Source organism: Oncorhynchus masou, chromosome 13, assembly GCF_036934945.1.
Source record: "Oncorhynchus masou masou isolate Uvic2021 chromosome 13, UVic_Omas_1.1, whole genome shotgun sequence".
NCBI lineage: Eukaryota > Metazoa > Chordata > Actinopteri > Salmoniformes > Salmonidae > Oncorhynchus > Oncorhynchus masou.
In genome coordinates this window covers 76,732,071-76,759,731 of record NC_088224.1, presented here as the reverse complement: position 1 = coordinate 76,759,731, position 27,661 = coordinate 76,732,071, and the positions used below count along the sequence as shown (strand labels likewise).

Sequence of the window (27,661 nt, the reverse complement as noted above, 5' to 3'; positions counted from 1 at the left end):
TAATTACACATATTACTGAAATGAGAAACTGATAACATCATGGACGAGCACATGAAGAGGTGCAATACAGGTCAGAGCTGCAAATTAATCTAAAACAGATGTTCATGTAAACTTACTTTATATTCTAATCTCTTCAGTAAGCAATTAGAATAGATTCTTGTTATGCTTTTCCAAGGGAAGTGTTCTATTGGTGCTGACTGGATGGGATAAGAGAACATATGTGTGGTGCTGATTTATGAGATCGTCAGTGATGCTCAGTCTGTTTTGTGTGTGTGTTTCCATCGAGCCACCCAGTAAGTTTACTGCCTCGTATGTTTGTGGCAGTTTAGAAAGCCTTGTTACCACTGGTAAACACACACACACACGCGCAAGCACGCACGCACGCACGCACACACGCACACACGCACACGCACACACACACACACACACACACACACACACACACACACACACACACACACACACACACACACACACACACACACACACACACACACACACACACACACTCAAAAGTGAGTATGCACAAACACAACTTAGGGCTGAACTCCAGAAATAATTCCTAATCAAGACTACCAATACATCCATTTTAACAACTAAACAACAAACAGTGTCATCTTGTGTACCGGTATTCAAATATGAAGGGTAATTGTGTGTGATTTTTGAAAGGGTAATATTCATCAAGAGGAAGCAAAACAACTAGAAACAATAACAACAACAAAGGGAGATACCAGTCAAAAGACACAGCTGCAGCAGTTATGTTGGTCCATTTCATATCTCTTTTTGGTCCTTTCTTTCCATTCTTTCAGTTAGCTTCTGTGGACTGTACGTCCTCAGTCCCTTCCATGACACCTTGGTGCTCCTCTTTCTCCTTCTTTTTCTCTGCTTGTCTTTCCTTCCGTCGTTACAATCCAGAGGTTGACTAAGGGGTGGGAGTGGACAGGGGGGTTGTGGGTCGGGGTAGGAGGATCATAGGGGGCTTGGCTTTAGGGTGTGTTAGCTGACCCAGTGTGCAGGTCTAGGTCTCCCCATGAGGGGGTAGGTAGAGAGCGGGGGGGGTAGAAGGGGGTATGCGGGTGGAGAGGCGGGTCTCAGCTCAGTGTCTCCAGCTGTTCTTCTTTTCCGGAACTTTCATCAGCTCCTCCTCTTCCTCTTTGGAATCTAAACAAGAGAGACAATCCAATATGAATTCAATATATGATTACTACATGAATCATCACTGTTTGAAAGCATGTCACGCAATTTCAAGCATGTGTCCTCAGATGCTTTGGCTAGGGAGCATGGTGTGTGTGTGTGTGTGTTTGTCTCACCTTGGCACTCAGGACAGCACATGCCCTCCTGGCGGGTGATGTTACTACAGGTCAGGACTGGACACTGTTTCCTCTGACACTTAGTCACACCATGCTGGAGAGAGAAAGAGAGAGAGAGGAAGGAGGGGGAGAGAGAGAGGGAGGTACATTTGGAAACACCTCACAATGCTGAGAAACCAGAAAATGCTCCATGCTTCTCAACTCCAAATCCCAGAGTTACCCCCTACCACCCCCGACATTGGAATTTTCCCCCAAGGGGTAAGGGCTACCCAAGTACCCCAATCCCTACAGTACCCAAGTACCCCAATCCCTACAGTACCCAAGTACCCCAATCCCTACAGTACCCAAGTACCCCAATCCCTACAGTACCCAAGTACCCCAATCCCTACAGCTTTGAAGCTCAACCACGTCTGAAACATCCCTACTCTTTCTGCAAAAACATGTATCACAGTGGCATGGAAAAACTCAGAAGAAACTTTGAGCCTGTGTTTTTAAAGGTTTACTGAAACATAGGGAGTTCTCCAGTGCTTTTTTTCTCTTTTGCTCTTTGGGGTTTCGCCCCAACAGTCTGAATCTTTTTTTGTCTTGAATTGTGTTGCTTGGCAACAGGTCCAATCCCACTCTAAGTGGCTGTATTATGTAAAAGACTTGTTCCTGACTGGTACCTGACTCTCTGTAATACTCACGTCACACCAACAGGTGATGCACTTCATCTCTCCCATCAGGGGCACACGGGGGTGCCAGTTGTCACTGTTCTGGTAGAAGTTCTTCCCGAACTTGCAGTGACTCGTCCCGTCTGCCTGCATCATGTCAGCGTGCTCCAGGGGGGGGTTGTCTTCCTCCGGACATTCCTTACAGCAGTCTGAGGGGCTACGGCGTACCGGACGACTGCAGGTCAGGGCTGGACACGTCACCTTCTCACAGTGCACCTCGCCTGTGGCTCCCTACAGAAGTGGAGGAGGAAGGACACAATGGGAAATTAGCAGAATTTACATGACATTCTAGGAAGCTGAAGAAAGATTAATAGTCATGTTTCTAATAATGTTAGCATCACTTATCGACTAACATCATGCTAGCTGTGAAGGAATAACCTAGAGGCCTACCTTGCAGGTGCAGAGGGCACACTTGATGTAGCCAAACGGAGGGACAAATGGATGCCAGGTAGACCCAGGAGCATGCATCTTCTGGTCCCCCTCAAAGTAACAACCTGAGAGAGAGAGAGAGAGAGAGAGAGAGAGAGAGAGAGAGAGAGAGAGAGAGAGAGAGAGAGAGAGAGAAATACTTGAATCAGTCATAGAGCCCATTGCCCTTTATGGTTGTGAGGTCTGGGGTCCGCTCACCAACCAAGAATTCACAAGATGGGACATACACCAAATTGAGACTGCACGCAGAATTCTGCAAAAATATCCTCCGTGTACAATGTAGGACACCAAATAATGCATGCAGAGCAGAATTAGGCCGACACCCACTAATAATCAAAATTCAGAAAAGAGCTGCTAAATTCTATAACCACCAAAAAGGAAGCGATTCCCAAACCTTCCACAACAAAGCCATCACCTACAGAGAGATGAACGTGGAGAAGAGTCCCCTAAGCAAGCTGGTCCTGGGGCTCTGTTCACAAACACACCCTACAGAGCCCCAGGACAGCAGCACAATTAGACCCAACCAAATCATGAGAAAACAAAAAGATAATTACTTGACACATTGGAAAGAATTAACAAAAAAACAGAGCAAACTAGAATGCTCTTTGGCCCTAAACAGAGAGTACACAGCGGCAGAATACCTGACCACTGTGACTGACCCAAAATTAAGGAAAGCTTTGACTATGTACAGACTCAGCGAGCATAGCCTTGCTATTGAGAAAGGCCACCGTAGGCAGACATGGCTCTCAAGAGAAGACAGGCTATGTGCTCACTGCCCACAAAATGAGGTGGAAACTGAGCTGCACTTCCTAACCTCCTGCCCAATGTATGACCATATTAGAGAGACATATTTCCCTCAGATTACACAGATCCACAAAGAATTCGAAAACAAATCCAATTTTGAAAAACTCCCATATCTGCTGGGTGAAATTCCACAGTGTGCCATCAGAGCAGCAAGATTTGTGACCTGTTGCCACGAGAAAAGGGCAACCAGTGAAGAACACGCACCATTGTAAATACAACCCATATCTATGCGTATTTATTTTATCTTGTGTCCTTTACCATTTGTACATTGTAAAAACACTGTATATATATAATATGACATTTGTAATGTCTTTATTGTTTTGAAACTTCTGTATGTGTGATGTCTACTGTTAATTTCACTTTATATATTATCTACCTTACTTGCTTTGGCAATGTTAACACATGTTTCCCATGCCAATAAAGCCCTTGAATTGAATTGAATTGAGAGAAAGAGAGAGAAAGAGAGAGAGAGAGAGAGAGAGAAAGAGAGAGAGGGGGGGCAGAGGGATGAGAGAAATAGAGGACACTCTTAGCATTGGAAATGCATATCAATCTCAGAGGTAAAACGTATCTGCTGGCACAAAGACACAGAGGGAACCAGACAGATGGAGATGAGGGAAGGTGACAGAGAGAGACAGAATGAGTGCCTGCCGGGAGGGAGAGACAGAGGACCTGAGATGGAGAGGAGGGAGGGAGACAGAGAGAGACAGAATGAGTGCCTGCCGGGAGGGAGAGACAGAGGACCTGAGATGGAGAGGAGGAAGGGAGACAGAGAGAGACAGAATGAGTGCCTGCTGGGAGGGAGAGACAGAGGACCTGAGATGGAGAGGAGGGAGGGAGACAGAGAGAGACAGAATGAGTGCCTGCTGGGAGGGAGAGACAGAGGACCTGAGATGGAGAGGAGGGAGGGAGACAGAGAGAGACAGAATGAGTGCCTGCTGGGAGGGAGAGACAGAGGACCTGAGATGGAGAGGAGGGAGGGTGACAGAGAGAGACAGAATGAGTACCTGCCGAGAGGGAGAGACAGAGGACCTGAGATGGAGAGGAGGAAGGGAGACAGAGAGAGACAGAATGAGTGCCTGCTGGGAGGGAGAGACAGAGGACCTGAGATGGAGAGGAGGGAGGGAGACAGAGAGAGACAGAATGAGTGCCTGCTGGGAGGGAGAGACAGAGGACCTGAGATGGAGAGGAGGGAGGGTGACAGAGAGAGACAGAATGAGTGCCTGCTGGGAGGGAGAGACAGAGGACCTGAGATGGAGAGGAGGGAGGGAGACAGAGAGAGACAGAATGAGTGCCTGCTGGGAGGGAGAGACAGAGGACCTGAGATGGAGGGAGACAGAGAGAGACAGAATGAGTGCCTGCTGGGAGGGAGAGACAGAGGACCTGAGATGGAGAGGAGGGAGGGTGACAGAGAGAGACAGAATGAGTACCTGCTGGGAGGGAGAGACAGAGGACCTGAGATGGAGAGGAGGAAGGGAGACAGAGAGAGACAGAATGAGTGCCTGCTGGGAGGGAGAGACAGAGGACCTGAGATGGAGAGGAGGGAGGGAGACAGAGAGAGACAGAATGAGTGCCTGCTGGGAGGGAGAGACAGAGGACCTGAGATGGAGAGGAGGGAGGGAGACAGAGAGAGACAGAATGAGTGCCTGCTGGGAGGGAGAGACAGAGGACCTGAGATGGAGAGGAGGGAGGGTGACAGAGAGAGACAGAATGAGTACCTGCTGGGAGGGAGAGACAGAGGACCTGAGATGGAGAGGAGGGAGGGAGACAGAGAGAGACAGAATGAGTGCCTGCTGGGAGGGAGAGACAGAGGACCTGAGATGGAGAGGAGGGAGGGAGACAGAGAGAGACAGAATGAGTACCTGCTGGGAGGGAGAGACAGAGGACCTGAGATGGAGAGGAGGGAGGGTGACAGAGAGAGACAGAATGAGTACCTGCTGGGAGGGAGAGACAGAGGACCTGAGATGGAGAGGAGGGAGGGAGACAGAGAGAGACAGAATGAGTGCCTGCTGGGAGGGAGAGACAGAGGACCTGAGATGGAGAGGAGGGAGGGAGACAGAGAGAGACAGAATGAGTACCTGCTGGGAGGGAGAGACAGAGGACCTGAGATGGAGAGGAGGGAGGGAGACAGAGAGAGACAGAATGAGTGCCTGCTGGGAGGGAGAGACAGAGGACCTGAGATGGAGAGAAGGGAGACAGAGAGAGACAGAATGAGTGCCTGCTGGGAGGGAGAGACAGAGGACCTGAGATGGAGAGGAGGGAGGGAGACAGAGAGAGACAGAATGAGTACCTGCTGGGAGGGAGAGACAGAGGACCTGAGATGGAGAGGAGGGAGGGTGACAGAGAGAGACAGAATGAGTACCTGCTGGGAGGGAGAGACAGAGGACCTGAGATGGAGAGGAGGGAGGGTGACAGAGAGAGACAGAATGAGTACCTGCCGGGAGGGAGAGACAGAGGACCTGAGATGGAGAGGAGGGAGGGAGACAGAGAGAGACAGAATGAGTACCTGCTGGGAGGGAGAGACAGAGGACCTGAGATGGAGAGGAGGGAGGGAGACAGAGAGAGACAGAATGAGTACCTGCTGGGAGGGAGAGACAGAGGACCTGAGATGGAGAGGAGGGAGGGAGACAGAGAGAGACAGAATGAGTACCTGCTGGGGGGGGGAGAGACAGAGGACCTGAGATGGAGAGGAGGGAGGGTGACAGAGAGAGACAGAATGAGTACCTGCTGGGAGGGAGAGACAGAGGACCTGAGATGGAGAGGAGGGAGGGAGACAGAGAGAGACAGAATGAGTGCCTGCTGGGAGGGAGAGACAGAGGACCTGAGATGGAGAGAAGGGAGACAGAGAGAGACAGAATGAGTACCTGCTGGGAGGGAGAGACAGAGGACCTGAGATGGAGAGGAGGGAGGGTGACAGAGAGAGACAGAATGAGTACCTGCTGGGAGGGAGAGACAGAGGACCTGAGATGGAGAGAAGGGAGACAGAGAGAGACAGAATGAGTACCTGCTGGGAGGGAGAGACAGAGGACCTGAGATGGAGGAGGGAGGAGGAGGGAGACAGAGAGAGACAGAATGAGTACCTGCTGGGAGGGAGAGACAGAGGACCTGAGATGGAGAGGAGGGAGGGAGACAGAGAGAGACAGAATGAGTGCCTGCTGGGAGGGAGAGACAGAGGACCTGAGATGGAGAGAAGGGAGACAGAGAGAGACAGAATGAGTACCTGCTGGGAGGGAGAGACAGAGGACCTGAGATGGAGAGGAGGGAGGGAGACAGAGAGAGACAGAATGAGTACCTGCTGGGAGGGAGAGACAGAGGACCTGAGATGGAGAGGAGGGAGGGAGACAGAGAGAGACAGAATGAGTACCTGCTGGGAGGGAGAGACAGAGGACCTGAGATGGAGAGGAGGGAGGGTGACAGAGAGAGACAGAATGAGTACCTGCTGGGAGGGAGAGACAGAGGACCTGAGATGGAGAGGAGGGAGGGAGACAGAGAGAGACAGAATGAGTACCTGCTGGGAGGGAGAGACAGAGGACCTGAGATGGAGAGGAGGGAGGGAGACAGAGAGAGACAGAATGAGTACCTGCTGGGAGGGAGAGACAGAGGACCTGAGATGGAGAGGAGGGAGGGAGGGAGACAGAGAGAGACAGAATGAGTACCTGCTGGGAGGGAGAGACAGAGGACCTGAGATGGAGAGGAGGGAGGGAGACAGAGAGAGACAGAATGAGTACCTGCTGGGAGGGAGAGACAGAGGACCTGAGATGGAGAGGAGGGAGGGAGACAGAGAGAGACAGAATGAGTGCCTGCTGGGAGGGAGAGACAGAGGACCTGAGATGGAGAGGAGGGAGGGAGACAGAGAGAGACAGAATGAGTACCTGCTGGGAGGGAGAGACAGAGGACCTGAGATGGAGAGGAGGGAGGGTGACAGAGAGAGACAGAATGAGTACCTGCTGGGAGGGAGAGACAGAGGACCTGAGATGGAGAGGAAGGGTGACAGAGAGAGACAGAATGAGTACCTGCTGGGAGGGAGAGACAGAGGACCTGAGATGGAGAGAGAGGGAGGGAGACAGAGAGAGACAGAATGAGTACCTGCTGGGAGGGAGGAGAGACAGAGGACCTGAGATGGAGAGGAGGGAGGGAGACAGAGAGAGACAGAATGAGTGCCTGCTGGGAGGGAGAGACAGAGGACCTGAGATGGAGAGGAGGGAGGGAGACAGAGAGAGACAGAATGAGTACCTGCTGGGAGGGAGAGACAGAGGACCTGAGATGGAGAGGAGGGAGGGTGACAGAGAGAGACAGAATGAGTACCTGCTGGGAGGGAGAGACAGAGGACCTGAGATGGAGAGGAGGGTGAGGGAGACAGAGAGAGACAGAATGAGTACCTGCTGGGAGGGAGAGACAGAGGACCTGAGATGGAGAGGAGGGAGGGAGACAGAGAGAGACAGAATGAGTACCTGCTGGGAGGGAGAGACAGAGGACCTGAGATGGAGAGGAGGGAGGGAGACAGAGAGAGACAGAATGAGTGCCTGCTGGGAGGGAGAGACAGAGGACCTGAGATGGAGAGAAGGGAGACAGAGAGAGACAGAATGAGTACCTGCTGGGAGGGAGAGACAGAGGACCTGAGATGGAGAGGAGGGAGGGAGACAGAGAGAGACAGAATGAGTGCCTGCTGGGAGGGAGAGACAGAGGACCTGAGATGGAGAGGAGGGAGGGAGACAGAGAGAGACAGAATGAGTGCCTGCTGGGAGGGAGAGACAGAGGACCTGAGATGGAGAGGAGGGAGGGTGACAGAGAGAGACAGAATGAGTACCTGCTGGGAGGGAGAGACAGAGGACCTGAGATGGAGAGGAGGGAGGGAGACAGAGAGAGACAGAATGAGTGCCTGCTGGGAGGGAGAGACAGAGGACCTGAGATGGAGAGGAGGGAGGGTGACAGAGAGAGACAGAATGAGTACCTGCTGGGAGGGAGAGACAGAGGACCTGAGATGGAGAGGAGGGAGGGAGACAGAGAGAGACAGAATGAGTGCCTGCTGGGAGGGAGAGACAGAGGACCTGAGATGGAGAGGAGGGAGGGAGACAGAGAGAGACAGAATGAGTGCCTGCTGGGAGGGAGAGACAGAGGACCTGAGATGGAGAGAAGGGAGACAGAGAGAGACAGAATGAGTACCTGCTGGGAGGGAGAGACAGAGGACCTGAGATGGAGAGGAGGGAGGGTGACAGAGAGAGACAGAATGAGTACCTGCTGGGAGGGAGAGACAGAGGACCTGAGATGGAGAGGAGGGAGGGAGACAGAGAGAGACAGAATGAGTGCCTGCTGGGAGGGAGAGACAGAGGACCTGAGATGGAGAGGAGGGAGACAGAGAGAGACAGAATGAGTGCCTGCTGGGAGGGAGAGACAGAGGACCTGAGATGGAGAGGAGGGAGGGAGACAGAGAGAGACAGAATGAGTACCTGCTGGGAGGGAGAGACAGAGGACCTGAGATGGAGAGGAGGGAGGGAGACAGAGAGAGACAGAATGAGTGCCTGCTGGGAGGGAGAGACAGGACCAGACAGATGGAGAGGAGGGAGGGAGACAGAGAGAGACAGAATGAGTACCTGCCGGGAGGGAGAGACAGAGGACCTGAGATGGAGAGGAGGGAGGGAGACAGAGAGAGACAGAATGAGTGCCTGCTGGGAGGGAGAGACAGAGGACCTGAGATGGAGAGGAGGGAAGGTGACAGAGAGAGACAGAATGAGTGCCTGCCGGGAGGGAGAGACAGGACCAGACAGATGGAGAGGAGGGAGGGAGACAGAGAGAGACAGAATGAGTGCCTGCCGGGAGGGAGAGACAGAGGACCTGAGATGGAGAGAAGGGAGGGAGACAGAGAGAGACAGAAGGAGTGCCTGCCGGGAGGGAGAGACAGGACCAGACAGATGGAGAAAGCGAAAAAGAGGAGGGGTGACAGTCAGACAGAAAAATGGTTCAGAACCTTCTGGATGCTCGTCTAGCCTCTCTGGAGTCTTCATTTCCTTGGGGTTTTTCCTCTCTAAAGGACAGACGGGAAACAGACACAGGGAAGTATTATTTCACAACTTTGCGACCGTAATGGGGTGCCCTGTCAAGAAGAAGTCCTTTCAAGAATAAGGAAAACACAGTCAAGCACATAATCCTATTCAAACATAGTAACACACACACACACACACACACACACACACACACACACACACACACACACACACACACACACACACACACACACACACACACACACACACACACACACACACACACACACACACACACACACACACACACACACACACACACACACACACACACACACACACACACACACACACTCACCAACACACATGGGGCAGCACTTGTCGTCAGGCTGGATGGTGCGAGAGCAGGAGAGGACTGGACAGATGACCGGGTCACAGATCACTGTGCGCTTCTACAGGGAGGACAGAGAGATGGAGGGATGAGGAAGGAGAAAAATGATACAGAAGAAGAGGTGTTTAGACACAAAGTCATTCAATATAGAAGTAGAAACTTTACTTCTAGATTCTCAAGACTTCTAGATTCTCCATCAAAAGGGCTTCTTAGTCGAGGACTAGACATCATTTGTGTCTGGGAAATTAGCACTAATTTAATGTGTAACTTTAGCGCCGCCTCGTGGTTGTAGTTGGAACAGTCCTACCTGACAGCTGCAGGTGAAACAGTGGTTGTAGTTGGGGGTCCAGAGTGAGCCGTGTGCGTGGTGTTGAGTCTCGAAGAAACAGGTGTGGGGATCTTTCTTTAGTTCCTCAGGATCACGCACAAACAGGTCATCAAACTCCGCCAACTCCACTTCACCCTTTGTCCGAAACTCACAGTTATTAGGCACATGAACCTGTAGGGAGAGAAAGAAAGAAGGAGGGAGGGAGAGAAGCAGGGAGGAGAAAGAAAGGAGGAGGGAGGGAGAGAAGCAGGGAGGAGAAAGAAAGGAGGAGGGAGGGAGAGAAGCAGGGAGGAGAAAGACAGGAGGGAGGGAGAGAAGCAGGGAGGAGAAAGAAAGAAGGAGGGAGGGAGGGAGAGAAGCAGGGAGGAGAAAGACAGGAGGAGGGGGGGGAGAAGCATGGAGGAGAAAGACAGGAGGGAGGGAGAGAAGCAGGGAGGAGAAAGAAAGAAGGAGGGAGGGAAGCAGGGAGGAGAAAGACAGGAGGAGGGGGGAGAAGCATGGAGGAGAAAGACAGGAGGGAGGGAGAGAAGCAGGGATGAGAAAGAAAGGAGGAGGGGGGAGAAGCATGGAGGAGAAAGACAGCAGGGAGGGAGAGAAGTAGGGAGGAGAAAGAAAGAAGGAGGGGGGGAGAGAAGCAGGGAGGAGAAAGACAGGAGGATGGGGAGAAGCATGGAGGAGAAAGACAGGAGGGAGGGAGAGAAGTAGGGAGGAGAAAGAAAGAAGGAGGGAGGGAGGGAGGGAGAGAAGCAGGGTGGAGAAAGACAGAAGGAGGGAGGGAGAGAAGCAGGGAGGAGAAAGACAGAAGGCGGGGGAAGCAGGGAGGAGAAAGACAGAAGGAGGGGGAGAAGCATGGAGGAGAAAGACAGGAGGGAGGGAGGGAGGGAGGGAGGGAGGGAGGGAGGGAGGGAGGGAGGGAGGGAGGGAGGGAGGGAGGGAGGGAGGGAAGGAGGGAGGAGAAAGAAAGAAAGAAGGAGGGAGTGAGAGAAGCAGGGAGGAGAAAGACAGAAGGAGGGAGGGAGAGAAGCAGGAAGGAGAAAGACAGAAGGAGGGAGGAAGAGAAGCAGTGAGGAGAAAGACAGGGCGAGCATGAGAGAGTGAATCGACATACCAATTAGGGTCTGGCTTAAAATTGTATCAGTTATAGAACCCATTGCCCTTTATGGTTGTGAGGTCTGGGGTCTGCTAAGCAACCAAGAATTCACAAAATGGGATAAATAGAATTCTGCAAAAATATCCCCAGTGTAAAATGTAAAAAAACGAATAATGCATGCAGAGCAGAATTAGGCCAATACCCACGAAATATCAAAAACCAGAAAAGAGCCGTTAAATTCTACAACCACCTAAAATAAAGCGATTCCCAAACCTTCCATAACAACTCCATCACATACAGAGAGATGAGCCTGGAGAAGAGTTCCCTAAGCAAGCTGGTCCTGGGACTCTGTTCACAAATACACACAGACCCTACAGAGCCCCAGGACAGCAACACAATTAGACCCAAACAAATCATGAGAAAACAAAAGTATAAATAAACAAAAAAACAGAGCAAACTAGAGCGCTATTTGGCCCTAAACAGAGAGTACACAGTGGCAGAATACCTGACCACTGTGACTGACCCAAACTTAAGGAAAGTTTTGACTATGTACAGGTTCAGTGAGCATAGCCTTGCTATTGAGAAAGGCCGCCGTAGGCAAACCTGACTCCCAAGAGAAGACAGACAATGTGCACACTGCCCACAAAATTAGGTGGAAACTGAGCTGCACTTCATAACCTCCTGCCAAATGTATGACCATATTAAAGACACATATTTTCCTCAGATTGCACAGATCCACAAAGACTTCGAAAATAAACCCAATTTTGATAAACTCCCATATCTACTGGGTGAAATTCCACAGTGTGTCATCACAGCAGCACGATTTGTGACCAGTTGCCACAATAAAAGGGCAACCAGTGAAGAAAAAACACATTGTAAATACAACCCATATTTATGCTTATTTATTTTCCCCTTTGTACTTAAACTATTTGCACATAATATGACATTTGATAAGTCTTTATTATTTTTTTTGTTCTAATTTATTATAATGTTTGCTGTAATTTATTGTTTATATCACTTTTGTTTATTTGCTTTGGCAATGCAAACATATGTTTCCCATGCCACTAAAGCCCCTTAAATTGAAATTGACTTGAGAGAGAGGGGCAGAAAAGGGTGAGCATGAGAAAGGGAGAATGAGAGGAGGGACAGAGAGAAAGAGAGCAATGAGGAGGAAGGAAGGTGGGAGAGAGGGGGAAGACGGAGGTTAGGATGCTAATGATTGGTTGGACACACCTGCCTTGTGGCTTCTTGTAAAGTGTACTTGCCAGCAGACTATCTGCCCATGGCCCTACGGCTCCGCGGCAGATTGCTGTTTGTGTCAGACCTGTTTGCTATTAAAACTGCCGGACCTTACTGGGTTTGTGTGTTCTTACACATTTCTTTCTTTCATTCTAATCACTGGCAGCTAAGACAAAATCATCAACCAGGCCACCTGCAAATATGTTAGCGTGTAACGATGTGTTTGTTTGAGGGTGTGTGTGTCCTCACAAACTTTTATTTTTCACCAAAACGTCTCTGAAAACACAAGACCACCTGCCAGTGAGAGTGCGTGTCTGTGTGGCCTCACACTGGCTAAGTGAGCAATCAACACACATTAAGAGTGAGGTATGGTTTAGAGTGGTTGAGTTATGGCTGTGGAGGGATTGTGTTATGGCTGTGGTCCTACTCACCCGTCCGCGTATCTCTCCTCTGATGTTGACCTTGGTGCTGACCTGGATGAAGGCTGTCCCTCTGTCCAGGTGACGCAACAACTCGACACTGATGTCCTTCAACACACCCTGGGCCTGAGAGAGAGAGAGACAGAAAGACAGACAGAGAGCGAGACAGATATACAGAGAGAGAGAGAGAGAGAGAGAGAGAGAGAGAGAGAGAGAGAGAGAGAGACAGAAAGACAGACAGACAGAGAGCGAGACAGATATACAGAGAGAGAGAGAGAGAGAGAGAGAGAGAGAGAGAGAGAGAGAGAATGGAATAAGAGTCTATTATAGACAATCTCTATATCATACTGCCATGACAATGTTGTTCATGTGTGTTTGTTTGTGATTATTCATGTGTCTTCCTCTGCCTACCTGAGAACCGTAGAACCCTGTCAGCAGTCTCTTGTGATTGGTGCTGTGTTCGTCAAGTTCTCCGATTTCAGCCAATCCGTGGAGGTGGGCGTTGACTGTGAGGTCATCAGCTTTGCTGAGGCCTGCCACCACGATCTCATAATGGAGGTGACAGCGCTCGTCCACAGACACCCAGGCATGGCCCCCAGCACTGGTCAGGACTGGAGGAGCCACAAACTGGCCTGCCAGAGGGACAGGAATCTCTGGCGAAGGAGAGGGTTAAATATTAAAAGCAAAAGACTAGAGTTAAAGAGAATAATGTCAAATTGGGATTGATGTTTTTCACCCAAACATGGACTGGAGTGGTCATTCAGATACTTTATAAAGAATATTCTGTGGACACTGTGACTCTAGAGGACTGGAGTTGTCTTTCAGATACTTTATAAAGAAGATTCTGTGGACACTGACTCTACTCTAGAGGACTGGAGTTGTCTTTCAGATACTTTATAAAGAAGATTCTGTGGACACTGACTCTACTCTAGAGGACTGGAGTTGTCTTTCAGATACTTTATAAAGAAGATTCTGTGGACACTGTGACTCTACTCTAGAGGACTGGAGTTGTCTTTCAGATACTTTATAAAGAAGATTCTGTGGACACTGTGACTCTACTCTAGAGGACTGGAGTTGTCTTTCAGATACTTTATGAAGAAGATTCTGTGGACACTGACTCTACTCTAGAGGACTGGAGTTGTCTATCAGATACTTTATGAAGAATATTCTGTGGACACTGACTCTACTCTAGAGGACTGGAGTTGTCTTTCAGATACTTTATAAAGAAGATTCTGTGGACACTGACTCTACTCAGAGGACTGGAGTTGTCTTTCAGAGACTTTATAAAGAAGAGTCTGTGGACACTGTGACTCTAGAGGCCTGGAGTTGTCTTTCAGAGACTTTATAAAGAAGAGTCTGTGGACACTGTGACTCTAGAGGACTGGAGTTGTCTTTCAGAGACTTTATAAAGAAGAGTCTGTGGACACTCTGACTCTAGAGGACTGGAGTTGTCTTTCAGAGACTTTATAAAGAAGAGTCTGTGGACACTGACTCTAGAGGACTGGAGTTGTCTTTCAGAGACTTTATAAAGAAGAGTCTGTGGACATTGTGAATCTAGAGGACTGGAGTTGTCTTTCAGAGACTTTATAAAGAAGAGTCTGTGGACACTGTGACTCTAGAGGACTGGAGTTGTCTTTCAGAGACTTTATAAAGAAGAGTCTGTGGACACTGTGACTCTAGAGGACTGGAGTTGTCTTTCAGAGACTTTATAAAGAAGAGTCTGTGGACACTGTGACTCTAGAGGACTGGAGTTGTCTTTCAGATACTTTATGAAGAAGAGTCTGTGGACACTGACTCTAGAGGACTGGAGTTGTCTTTCAGAGACTTTATAAAGATGAGTCTGTGGACACTGTGACTCTAGAGGATTGGAGTTGTCTTTCAGAGACTTTATAAAGAAGAGTCTGTGGACACTTTGACTCTAGAGGACTGGAGTTGTCTTTCAGAGACTTTATAAAGAAGAGTCTGTGGACACTGACTCTACTCTAGAGGACTGGAGTTGTCTATCAGATACTATATGAAGAATATTCTGTGGACACTCTGACTCTAGAGGACTGGAGTTGTCTTTCAGATACTTTATGAAGAAGATTCTGTGGACACTGACTCTACTCAGAGGACTGGAGTTGTCTTTCAGAGACTTTATAAAGAAGAGTCTGTGGACACTGTGACTCTAGAGGACTGGAGTTGTCTTTCAGAGACTTTATAAAGAAGAGTCTGTGGACACTCTGACTCTAGAGGACTGGAGTTGTCTTTCAGAGACTTTATAAAGAAGAGTCTGTGGACACTCTGACTCTAGAGGACTGGAGTTGTCTTTCAGAGACTTTATAAAGAAGAGTCTGTGGACACTGTGACTCTAGAGGACTGGAGTTGTCTTTCAGAGACTTTATAAAGAAGAGTCTGTGGACACTGTGACTCTAGAGGACTGGAGTTGTCTTTCAGAGACTTTATAAAGAAGAGTCTGTGGACACTGTGACTCTAGAGGACTGGAGTTGTCTTTCAGAGACTTTATAAAGAAGAGTCTGTGGACACTGTGACTCTAGAGGACTGGAGTTGTCTTTCAGATACTTTATGAAGAAGAGTCTGTGGACTCTCTGACTCTAGAGGACTGGTGTTGTCTTTCAGAGACTTTATAAAGATGAGTCTGTGGACACTGTGACTCTAGAGGACTGGAGTTGTCTTTCAGAGACTTTATAAAGAAGAGTCTGTGGACACTGTGACTCTAGAGGACTGGAGTTGTCTTTCAGAGACTTTATAAAGAAGAGTCTGTGGACACTGTGACTCTAGAGGACTGGAGTTGTCTATCAGAGACTTTATAAAGAAGAGTCTGTGGACACTGTGACTCTAGAGGACTGGAGTTCGCCACCCCTGACCTTTGCATTTACTCAACCTATTTGAGTTATGCTACAGTGAAACCCAAACCAGTCCCTCACCCTTACCATCGTTCTCAGAGGGCCCTCCGTTGTCCCGTGTTACTGAGGGAACTCAGAGGGCCCTCCGTTGTCCCGTGTTACTGAGGGAACTCAGAGGGCCCTCCGTTGTCCCGTGTTACTGAGGAAACTCAGAGGGCCCTCCGTTGTCCCGTGTTACTGAGGGAACTCAGAGGGCCCTCCGTTGTCCCGTGTTACTGAGGGAACTCAGAGGGCCCTCCGTTGTCCCGTGTTACTGAGGAAACTCAGAGGGCCCTCCGTTGTCCCGTGTTACTGAGGAAACTCAGAGGGCCCTCCGTTGTCCCGTGTTACTGAGGAAACTCAGAGGGCCCTCCGTTGTCCCGTGTTACTGAGGAAACTCAGAGGGCCCTCCGTTGTCCCGTGTTACTGAGGAAACTCAGAGGGCCCTCCGTTGTCCCGTGTTACTGAGGAAACTCAGAGGGCCCTCCGTTGTCCCGTGTTACTGAGGAAACTCAGAGGGCCCTCCGTTGTCCCGTGTTACTGAGGAAACTCAGAGGGCCCTCCGTTGTCCCGTGTTACTGAGGAAACTCAGAGGGCCCTCCGTTGTCCCGTGTTACTGAGGGAACTCAGAGGGCCCTCCGTTGTCCCGTGTTACTGAGGAAACTCAGAGGGCCCTCCGTTGTCCCGTGTTACTGAGGAAACTCAGAGGGCCCTCCGTTGTCCCGTGTTACTGAGGAAACTCAGAGGGCCCTCCGTTGTCCCGTGTTACTGAGGAAACTCAGAGGGCCCTCCGTTGTCCCGTGTTACTGAGGAAACTCAGAGGGCCCTCCGTTGTCCCGTGTTACTGAGGAAACTCAGAGGGCCCTCCGTTGTCCCGTGTTACTGAGGAAACTCAGAGGGCCCTCCGTTGTCCCGTGTTACTGAGGGTGACTTTCAGACTGGTGAGTCGGATCAATAAAAGCATCCATTTTGGGACACATATGACTTGAATGATGCGATTCATGTAATACATTTAAATAATAAAACAGCATGAAATTCAAATGATAAAAATGTTCCTTTTGTGTTACAAGATATAAACCCCAGTAACTGTTAAACATTGATTTCGAGGCTTGACACATGTAACATATGAAATACCTCCCAATTTAAGACGTGGCTAATATTTATGCGCCTATCCATTCAGTTGTGTGAAATTCCGCAACTCAAAAAGAATGCGGTGTCAGCGTAGCTGGCTGTCGGAGGGCTAATTAGTACCTACACCTTCCATCATTTTGACTCCTTCAGCTTTGTGCATATGGTGGAGGCACGTGTGAATCCACAACTGGAGGGGCAGGGGGTGCTTTAGGATTCAGCCCTAGTGCTTTGGTCTGAGGTCAGTGTCTCACCGTGTCTGGGTGCCTCCAGGCCGCTGTAGAGCAGGCCTTTGATCTGTCCACGTAGCTCCCCCTCCTGGCTGTGTGCGGTAGCCACGTTGATGAACAGTTCATTCTGCAGCAGCATATGGATGTGACGAGCCTCTACGCGACTCCAGCTGCCAGCCGCCCGCCCGCTGGGCCTGTCGAACTCTGAAGTTAGGTCATACAGCACGGAGCGCTTACTGCGCCGCCGAGGCTTTAGCTCGATGGTCAAACCCATCACCTCACTGGATACCCCCACTAGCTGGACCTGTGGACGGAGCAGGATATGGGTTGGTTTGGTGGTTCAGTTCAGTGTGGTTGGGTTTGGTTCAGTTATGTAAATAGTGACAGTACAATTCCCTTAGATTCAGTTATTTGAAGTTCAAATCAATTCAATTCAGTTCGGATCCATACCTGGTAGTCCAGGGTGCCGTTGTCATGTAGATGAAAGAATGCTGATCCCACACCGCCTGTCTTCCCTGGTGTCAATGCATCCCCACTGGACATGACACTCTGGATGGCTGGAGAGAAAGAGAGGGAGTAGAGGAGGGAAAGAGACAAATGAGAGAGGGAAAGTAAATAGAGAGTAAATATTTTCTTAAATCCTTGTTATTACATAACAGATGAACAAGCAGTGCCACACTTGGACCTTTTCATGTTTCCAATAAGTAAATTGAAGGTGAAATGAGGAAGGATGATGAGTAGGGTCTCCCTGACTCTGACCTCAAAACATTGTTCCCTTTCCATTTCACACCCAGATGACTACAATCTGAATGTGATGATGAGGCAGCTCTTGCATGCGACATGAGGCAATGCTCTCTGTCGTGTTATAATTCACCATGTTAGTCTGGAGAGCCAGACAGGGGGAGCCGAGAGAGGGCTAGAACACATTGTCTCACGTCTCCGCTGTAGAAAGACGTGCGCACACACACACACACACACACACACACACACACACACACACACACACACACACACACACACACACACACACACACACACACACACACACACACACACACACACACACACACACACACACACACACACACACACACACACACACACACACACACACACACACACACACACACACACCATGTCATCCCTCCACCAAGTGGGGACAATCACGGGGAATGAATACAGCACAGCCCATCCACACAGAACTTTAAGGTGGGGGTATGTGTTTGTCATCTCAAAAGAGAGAATTGTAGCTTAAATGGTGTACCCCCACCTGCTAACCCATAACCTTGGGATGAGGTAACCCTTGTTGAACACGGAGGGGTGTAGAAGACAGACAGGGAAAGACAAATAGAGAAGGAAAATAAAAGAAAGGCAGAATGGGAGTGATACAGCGGGAAGCAGTTCAAGACAGAGAAAGAACAGAACAAGATGGAGAGACAGGCAGAGAGAGAGCTAGACAGATAAGAGATGTTGAGAAGCATGTAGAGAAAGAGAGAGAGAGATGTAAGGAGAGAGTGAAACAAGTGTGTTGGGTTGAATTCTTCACACATAACGTCAAGCTGTTAATCATGGAGCTGGAACACCAGTATGGAGAGTGAAGTCCAGCAGAATGTGACCTTGGCAGCGCCCAGGGTGTGTGTGTGTTTGTGTGTTCGTGTGTGTACACCAAGTGTGTGTGCGTATGAAAAAGACAACGTGTGTGTGAGTGTGATCTAAGTATATAAGTATGTTTGTGTTAGAGTCGCTTGAATGGAACATGTGCGTGCTGAAATGTCTCAGACTTTGTCTCCGACACACACCAGCGCTCCCCATCTTGGTGGACCACCAAGTCAAAACGCAGAGCTATAAACATGGTTTTACTCCAGTGATAAGACTTGAAAGAATGAAGAGATGGAAGGAAGGAGGGAGTATTTCTAGATGGGAGAGAATCACTAAAACAACCATGGAGGAAAAGAAGGAGAACAAAACACATTCCTCCTACAGTAGGTCTCTGACTGGCCTCGGTTCAGGTGTGACAGGATGACAGAATGATGGATAGAACTCATAAAAAGAGGAATGAAGGTTGTTTGTGTGATGTTGAGTGACTCGAATAACTTCCAAACAAATCGATTCAACCCATCACCTGTCTGAGTGGCTGACTGTTCACTGATTGTCTGATTGTTCTACATAAAGGGCGGTAGAGCTTACTGTCACATGACTTCCTGCCAGTGATGAAGCCGGAGATGTGTCGGGGGTCCTGGACCTCAGTTTCCACGGTGATCACCAGCTGGCCCCTTGACAACCAGAAGAGCTCCCGACTGTTCAGGTCTGTCAGCACCTCAGCAAAGTCTGTGTCCTAAAGGTGGAGAGTTGGAGAAATGGTGATACAACTTCAGAACAACCAAACCCAAATCTCTTACTTGTCTTATCACAAACAAACACAGAAAGGTGATACAACGTCAGAACAACCAAACCCAAATCTCTTACTAGTCTTATCACAAACAAACACAGAAAGGTGATACAACTTCAGAACAACCAAACCCAAATCTCTTACTTGTCTAATCACAAACAAACACAGATAGGTGATACAACGTCAGAACAACCAAACCCAACTCTCTTACTAGTCTTATCACAAACAAACACAGAAAGGTGATACAACTTCAGAACAACCAAACCCAAATCTCTTACTTGTCTAATCACAAACAAACACAGATAGGTGATACAACGTCAGAACAACCAAACCCAACTCTCTTACTAGTCTTATCACAAACAAACACAGAAAGGTGATACAACTTCAGAACAACCAAACCCAAATCTCTTACTTGTCTTATCACAAACAAACACAGAAAGGTGATACAACTTCAGAACAACCAAACCCAAATCTCTTACTAGTCTTATCACAAATCAAATCAAATCAAATTTTATTTGTCACATACACATGGTTAGCAGATGTTAATGCGAGTGTAGCGAAATGCTTGTGCTTCTAGTTCCGACAATGCAGTAATAACCAACAAGTAATCTAACTAACAACTCCTAATCTACTGTCTTATACACAGTGTAAGGGGATAAAGAATATGTACATAAGGATATATGAGTGAGTGATGGTACAGAGCAGCATAGGCAAGATACAGTAGATGGTATCGAGTACAGTATATACATGTGAGATGAATATGTAAACAAAGTGGCATAGTTAAAGTGGCTAGTGATACATGTATTACATAAGGATGCAGTCGATGATATAGAGTACAGTATATAGGTATGCATATGATATGAATAATGTAGGGTAAGTAACATTATATAAGGTAGCATTGTTTAAAGTGGCTAGTGATATATTTACAACATTTCCCATCAGTTCCCATTATTAAAGTGGCTGGAGTTGAGTCAGTGTCAGTGTGTAGGCAGCAGCCACTCAATGTTAGTGGTGGCTGTTTAACAGTCTGATGGCCTTGAGATAGAAGCTGTTTTTCAGTCTCTCGGTCCCAGCTTTGATGCACCTGTACTGACCTCGCCTTCTGGATGATAGCGGGGTGAATAGGCAGTGGTTCGGGTGGTAGATGTCCTTGATGATCTTTATGGCCTTCCTGTAACATCGGGTGGTGTAGGTGTCCTGGAGGGCACGTAGTTTGCCCCCGATGATGCGTTGTGCAGACCTCACTACCCTCTGGAGAGCCTTACGGTTGAGGGTGGAGCAGTTGCCGTACCAGGCGGTGATACAGCCCGCCAGGATGCTCTCGATTGTGCCTCTGTAGAAGTTTGTGAGTGCTTTTGGTGACAAGCCGAATTTCTTCAGCCTCCTGAGGTTGAAGAGGCGCTGCTGCGCCTTCTTCACGATGCTGTCTGTGTGAGTGGACCAATTCAGTTTGTCTGAGATGTGTATGCCGAGGAACTTAAAACTTGCTACTCTCTCCACTACTGTTCCATCGATGTGGATAGGGGGTGTTCCTCTGCTGTTTCCTGAAGTCCACAATCATCTTCTTAGTTTTGTTGACGTTGAGTGTGAGGTTATTTTCCTGACACCACACTCCGAGGGCCCTCACCTCCTCCCTGTAGGCCGTCTCGTCGTTGTTGGTAATCAAGCCTACCACTGTTGTGTCGTCCGCAAACTTGATGATTGAGTTGGAGGCGTGCGTGGCCACGCAGTCGTGGGTGAACAGGGAGTACAGGAGAGGGCTCAGAACGCACCCTTGTGGGGCCCCAGTGTTGAGGATCAGCGGGGAGGAGATGTTGTTACCTACCCTCACCACCTGGGGGCGGCCCGTCAGGAAGTCCAGTACCCAGTTGCACAGGGCGGGGTCAAGACCCAGGGTCTCGAGCTTGATGACGAGCTTGGAGGGTACTATGGTGTTGAATGCCGAGCTGTAGTCGATGAACAGCATTCTCACATAGGTATTCCTCTTGTCCAGATGGGTTAGGGCAGTGTGCAGTGTGGTTGAGATTGCATCGTCTGTGGACCTATTTGAGCGGTAAGCAAATTGGAGTGGGTCTATGGAGTCAGGTAGGGTGGAGGTGATATGGTCCTTGACTAGTCTCTCAAAGCACTTCATGATGACGGAAGTGAGTGCTACGGGGCGGTAGTCGTTTAGCTCAGTTACCTTAGCTTTCTTGGGAACAGGAACGATGGTGGCCCTCTTGAAGCATGTGGGAACAGCAGACTGGTATAGGGATTGATTGAATATGTCCGTAAACACACCAGCCAGCTGGTCTGCGCATGCTCTGAGGGCGCGGCTGGGGATGCCGTCTGGGCCTGCAGCCTTGCGAGGGTTAACACGTTTAAATGTTTTACTCACCTCGGCTGCAGTGAAGGAGAGACCGCATTTTTCCGTTGCAGGCAGTGTCAGTGGCACTGTATTGTCCTCAAAGCGGGCAAAAAGTTATTTAGTCTGCCTGGGAGCAAGACATCCTGGTCCGTGACTGGGCTGGATTTCTTCCTGTAGTCCGTGATTGACTGTAGACCCTGCCACATGCCTCTTGTGTCTGAGCCGTTGAATTGGGATTCTACTTTGTCTCTGTACTGACGCTTAGCTTGTTTGATAGCCTTACGGAGGGAATAGCTGCATTGTTTGTATTCAGTCATGTTGCCAGACACCTTGCCCTGATTGAAAGCAGTGGTTTGTGCTTTCAGTTTCACACGAATGCTGCCATCAATCCAAGGTTTCTGGTTAGGGAATGTTTTAATCGTTGCTATGGGAACGACATCTTCAACGCACGTTCTAATGAACTCACACACCGAATCAGCGTATTCGTCAATGCTGTTATTTGACGCAATACGAAACATGTCCCAGTCCACGTGATGGAAGCAGTCTTGGAGTGTGGAGTCAGCTTGGTCGGACCAGCGTTGGACAGACCTCAGCGTGGGAGCTTCTTTTTTTAGCTTTTGTCTGTAGGCAGGTATCAGCAAAATGGAGTTGTGGTCAGCTTTTCCGAAAGGGGGGCGGGGCAGGGCCTTATATGCGTCGCGGAAGTTAGAGTAACAGTGATCCAAGGTTTTTCCGCCCCTGGTTGCGCAATCGATATGCTGATAAAATTTAGGGAGTCTTGTTTTCAGATTAGCCTTGTTAAAATCCAATAACGATGAATGCAGCCTCCGGATAAATGGTTTCCAGTTTGCAAAGAGTTAAATAAAGTTCGTTCAGAGCCATCGATGTGTCTGCTTGGGGGGGGGGATATATACGGCTGTGATTATAATCGAAGAGAATTCTCTTGGTAGGTAATGCGGTCTATATTTGATTGTGAGGAATTCTAAATCAGGTGAACAGAAGGATTTGAGTTCCTGTATGTTTCTTTCATCGCACCAAACAAACACAGAAAGGTGATAATAGATAACAGATAATAGATAAACTCACAAACACACATACAGACACCAAAAGACACGAATTATGTCACTACAACACACTCTCTCTGTCTCTCTCAACAACCCCCCCACCACACATACATACACACACACAGGCTCACATAAACTCAACACACACCGACAATATGGCTTGCATTGGGGTTAATATCTCACACATTGCATCCATTTTCATATCCTTTCAACCGCCAGAGTTTGAGATAGATAGACAGAGCTTGAGATGGATAGACTGAGCTTGAGATGGATAGACAGAGCTTGAGATAGATAGACAGAGTTTGAGATAGACAGAGTTTGAGATAGACAGTTTGAGATAGATAAACAGAGTTTGAGATAGAGTTTGAGATAGACAGAGTTTGAGATGGATAGACAGAGTTTGAGATAGACAGAGTTTGAGATAGACAGTTTGAGATAGATAAACAGTTTGAGATAGACAGAGTTTGAGATAGACAGAGTTTGAGATGGATAGACAGAGTTTGAGATAGAAAGACAGAGTTTGAGATAGATAAACAGAGTTTGAGATAGACAGAGTTTGAGATGGATAGACAGAGTTTGAGATGGATAGACAGAGTTTGAGATGGATAGACAGAGTTTGAGATAGGCAGAGTTTGAGATGGATAGACAGAGTTTGAGATAGACAGAGTCTGAGATGGATAGACAGAGTTTGAGATGGATAGACAGAGTTTGAGATGGATAGACAGAGTTTGAGATGGATAGACAGAGTTTGAGATGGATAGAGTTTGAGATGGATAGAGTTTGAGATGGATAGACAGAGTTTGAGATGGATAGAGTTTGAGATGGATAGACAGAGTTTGAGATTGACAGAGTTTGAGATGGATAGACAGAGTTTGAGATGGATAGACAGAGTTTGAGATGGATAGACAGAGTTTGAGATGGATAGACATAGTTTGAGATGGATAGACAGAGTTTGAGATGGATAGACAGAGTTTGAGATGGATAGACAGAGTTTGAGATGGATAGACAGAGTTTGAGATAGGCAGAGTTTGAGATGGATAGAGTTTGAGATGGATAGACAGAGTTTGAGATAGACAGAGTCTGAGATGGATAGACAGAGTTTGAGATGGATAGACAGAGTTTGAGATGGATAGACAGTGTTTGAAATAGACAGAGTTTGAGATGGATAGACAGAGTTCGAGATGGATAGACAGAGTTTGAGAAGGATAGACAGAATTTGAGATAGATAGACAGAGTTTGAGATGGATAGACAGAGTTTGAGATGGATAGAGTTTGAGATGGATAGAGTTTGAGATGGATAGAGTTTGAGATTGACAGAGTTTGAGATTGACAGAGTTTGAGATGGATAGACAGAGTTTGAGATGGATAGACAGAGTTTGAGATGGATAGACAGAGTTTGAGATGGATAGACATAGTTTGAGATGGATAGACAGAGTTTGAGATGGATAGACAGAGTTTGAGATGGATAGACAGAGTTTGAGATGGATAGACAGAGTTTGAGATAGACAGAGTTTGAGATGGATAGACAGAGTTTGAGATGGATAGACAGAGTTTGAGATAGATAGACAGAGTTTGAGATGGATAGACAGAGTTCGAGATAGATAGACAGAGTTTGAGATGGATAGACAGAGTTTCAGATGGATAGACAGAGTTTGAGATGGATAGACAGAGTTTGAGATAGACAGAGTTTGAGATGGATAGACAGAGTTTGAGATGGATAGACAGAGTTTGAGATAGATAGACAGAGTTTGAGATGGATAGACAGAGTTCGAGATAGATAGACAGAGTTTGAGATGGATAGACAGAGTTTCAGATGGATAGACAGAGTTTCAGATGGATAGACAGAGTTTCAGATGGATAGACAGAGTTTGAGATGGATAGAGTTTGAGATGGATAGAGTTTGAGATGGATAGACAGAGTTTGAGATGGATAGACAGAGTTTCAGATGGATAGACAGAGTTTGAGATGGATAGACAGAGTTTGAGATAGACAGAGTTTGAGATGGATAGACAGAGTTTGAGATGGATAGACAGAGTTTGAGATGGATAAACAGAGTTTGAGATGGATAGACAGAGTTTGAGATGGATAGACAGAGTTTGAGATAGACAGAGTTTGAGATGGATAGACAGAGTTTGAGATGGATAGACATAGTTTGAGATGGATAGACAGAGTTTGAGATAGACAGAGTTTGAGATGGATAGACAGAGTTTGAGATGGATAGACATAGTTTGAGATGAATGGCAGAGTTTGAGATGGATAGACAGAGTTTGAGATGGATAGAGTTTGAGATGGATAGACAGAGTTTGAGATGGATAGACATAGTTTGAGATGAATGGCAGAGTTTGAGATGGATAGACAGAGTTTGAGATGGATAGACAGAGTTTGACAATGGTGAATAAACGTGACTTTTATGGCCCCATTTCAATACACATATCCGTGTACTATAAATCGATGGACAGTGTTGAGCCAATGGAGGGATGGAGGGATGAAGGGAGAGAGGGATGGGGGGATGAAGGGAGAGAGGGAAGGAGGGATGAAGGGAGAGAGGGATGAAGGGAGAGAGGGATGAAGGGAGAGAGGGAAGCAGGGATGAAGGGAGAGAGGGATGGAGGGATAAAGGGAGAGAGGGATGGAGGGATGAAGGGAGAGAGTGAGAGAGGGATGGAGGGATGAAGGGAGAGAGGGAAGGAGGGATGAAGGGAGAGAGGGAAGGAGGGATGAAGTGAGAGAGGGAGAGAGGGATGGAGGGATGAAGGGAGAGAGGGGTGGAGGGATGAAGGGAGAGAGGGAGAGAGGGATGGAGGGATGAAGGGAGAGAGGGATGGAGGGATGAAGGGAGAGAGGGATGGATGGATGAAGGGAGAGAGGGATGGAGGGATGAAGGGAGAGAGGGGTGGAGGGATGAAGGGAGAGAGGGAGAGAGGGATGGAGGGATGAAGGGAGAGAGGGATGGAGGGATGAAGGGATGAAGGGAGAGAGGGATGGATGGATGAAGGGAGAGAGGGATGGAGGGATGAAGGGAGAGAGGGAGAGAGGGATGGAGGGATGAAGGGAGAGAGGGAAGGAGGTATAAAGGGAGAGAGGGAAGGAGGGATGAAGGGAGACAGGGAAGGAAAGAAAGGATAGAGGAAGGAGTAATTGAGAAATGTGTAGAGTAAAAAGCATGATTGGAAATGAAAGGAAAGTTAAAAGGACAGTAATATATTAAGAGCAGGAAAGGCAGTAGAATGTATAAATAAATATTTTGTGTGTGTGTGTGTGTGTGTGTGTGTGTGTGTGTGTGTGTGTGTGTGTGTGTGTGTGTGTGTGTGTGTGTGTGTGTGTGTGTGTGTGTGCGTGTGTGTGTGTGTATAACAGAAAGAGGGGCACATCAACTCTCAGATTCACATAATTCCCACCAGATTAAAAACAGACTCCTCTTTCATCCCTCCTCCTCCTTCCATCCCTTCCTCTTTTCCTCCCCCCTCCCTCCCCCTTTCTGATCCCACAGACAACTAACCACTGACATGTGTGAGGAGTGTGCATGTCTTTTCACCCTCTCTCACTTTCTCCTTTCTGTCTCTCATCCCTCCATCTCTTCCTCACAACATGTCTCTTACAACCCCTCTCCACTCTCTCTCTTTCTTTTTCTCTGTCCATCCCATGTCTCTATGGAGGTTTAACAGTGATCTTCAGAACTGACAACAGCAGTAGGATGTGGGGAAGGAACCACATCCATCTCAGCGGGACAGTGTGTCACGATGTCATCTGTTTCCCCCCTTTCCTCCCCCTCTTGGCTTGTTCCTAATGTGTGTTTCCCCCCTTTCCTCCCACCTCTTGGCTTGTTCCTAATGTGTGTTTCCTCCCGCCTCTTGGCTTGTCCCTAATGTGTGTTCCCCCCCTTTCCTCCCGCCTCTTGGCTTGTCCCTAATGTGTGTTTTCCCCCTTTCCTCTCACCTCTTGGCTTGTCCCTAATGTGTGTTTCCCCCCTTTCCTCCCGCCTCTTGGCTTGTCCCTAATGTGTGTTTCCCCCTTTTCCTCCCACCTCTTGGCTTGTCCCTAATGTGTGTTTCCCCCCTTTCCTCCCACCTCTTGGCTTGTCCCTAATGTGTGTTTCCCCCCTTTCCTCCCACCTCTTGGCTTGTCCCTAATGTGTGTTTCCCCCCTTTCCTCTCGCCTCTTGGCTTGTCCCTAATGTGTGTTTCCCCCCTTTCCTCCCACCTCTTGGCTTGTCCTTACTGTGTGTTTCCAACCGTTCCTCCCGCCTCTTGGCTTGTCCCTAATGTGTGTTTCCCCCCTTTCCTCTCGCCTCTTGGCTTGTCCCTAATGTGTGTTTCCCCCCTTTCCTCTCGCCTCTTGGCTTGTCCCTAATGTGTGTTTCCCCCCTTTCCTCTCGCCTCTTGGCTTGTCCATACTGTGTGTTTCCCCCCTTTCCTCTCGCCTCTTGGCTTGTCTCTAATGTGTGTTTCCCCTTTCCTCTCGCCTCTTGGCTTGTCCCTAATGTGTGTTTCCCCCCTTTCCTCTCGCCTCTTGGCTTGTCCCTAATGTGTGTTTCCCCCCTTTCCTCCCACCTCTTGGCTTGTCCCTAATGTGTGTTTCCCCCCTTTCCTCTCGCCTCTTGGCTTGTCCCTAATGTGTGTTTCCCCCTTTCCTCCCACCTCTTGGCTTGTCCTTACTGTGTGTTTCCAACCGTTCCTCCCGCCTCTTGGCTTGTCCCTAATGTGTGTTTCCCCCCTTTCCTCTCACCTCTTGGCTTGTCCCTAATGTGTGTTTCCCCCCTTTCCTCTCGCCTCTTGGCTTGTCCCTAATGTGTGTTTCCCCCCTTTCCTCTCGCCTCTTGGCTTGTCCATACTGTGTGTTTCCCCCCTTTCCTCTCGCCTCTTGGCTTGTCTCTAATGTGTGTTTCCCCCCTTTCCTCTCGCCTCTTGGCTTGTC

At 48.4% G+C, this 27,661-nt stretch overlaps 1 protein-coding gene across 1 annotated transcript in view; it reads right to left on the bottom strand.

Annotated features, from left to right (window-relative positions):
• Nucleotides 1–1,057: 1,057 nt before the first annotated feature.
• The window catches only part of LOC135553086 (chordin-like), a 40,829-nt gene continuing 14,225 nt past the window's right edge, over nucleotides 1,058–27,661 (bottom strand). The window contains exons 10-21 of the mRNA XM_064985179.1: nucleotides 19,135–19,282; nucleotides 17,398–17,504; nucleotides 16,972–17,251; nucleotides 13,116–13,357; nucleotides 12,717–12,830; nucleotides 9,936–10,127; nucleotides 9,596–9,689; nucleotides 9,222–9,278; nucleotides 2,414–2,517; nucleotides 1,997–2,254; nucleotides 1,311–1,404; nucleotides 1,058–1,161 (exon numbers count right to left, since the gene is read on the bottom strand). Of these exons, the coding sequence (XP_064841251.1) occupies nucleotides 1,097–1,161; nucleotides 1,311–1,404; nucleotides 1,997–2,254; nucleotides 2,414–2,517; nucleotides 9,222–9,278; nucleotides 9,596–9,689; nucleotides 9,936–10,127; nucleotides 12,717–12,830; nucleotides 13,116–13,357; nucleotides 16,972–17,251; nucleotides 17,398–17,504; nucleotides 19,135–19,282 (1,755 nt within the window). The 3' untranslated portion in view covers nucleotides 1,058–1,096. The remainder of the gene's footprint in view (nucleotides 1,162–1,310; nucleotides 1,405–1,996; nucleotides 2,255–2,413; nucleotides 2,518–9,221; nucleotides 9,279–9,595; nucleotides 9,690–9,935; nucleotides 10,128–12,716; nucleotides 12,831–13,115; nucleotides 13,358–16,971; nucleotides 17,252–17,397; nucleotides 17,505–19,134; nucleotides 19,283–27,661) is intronic.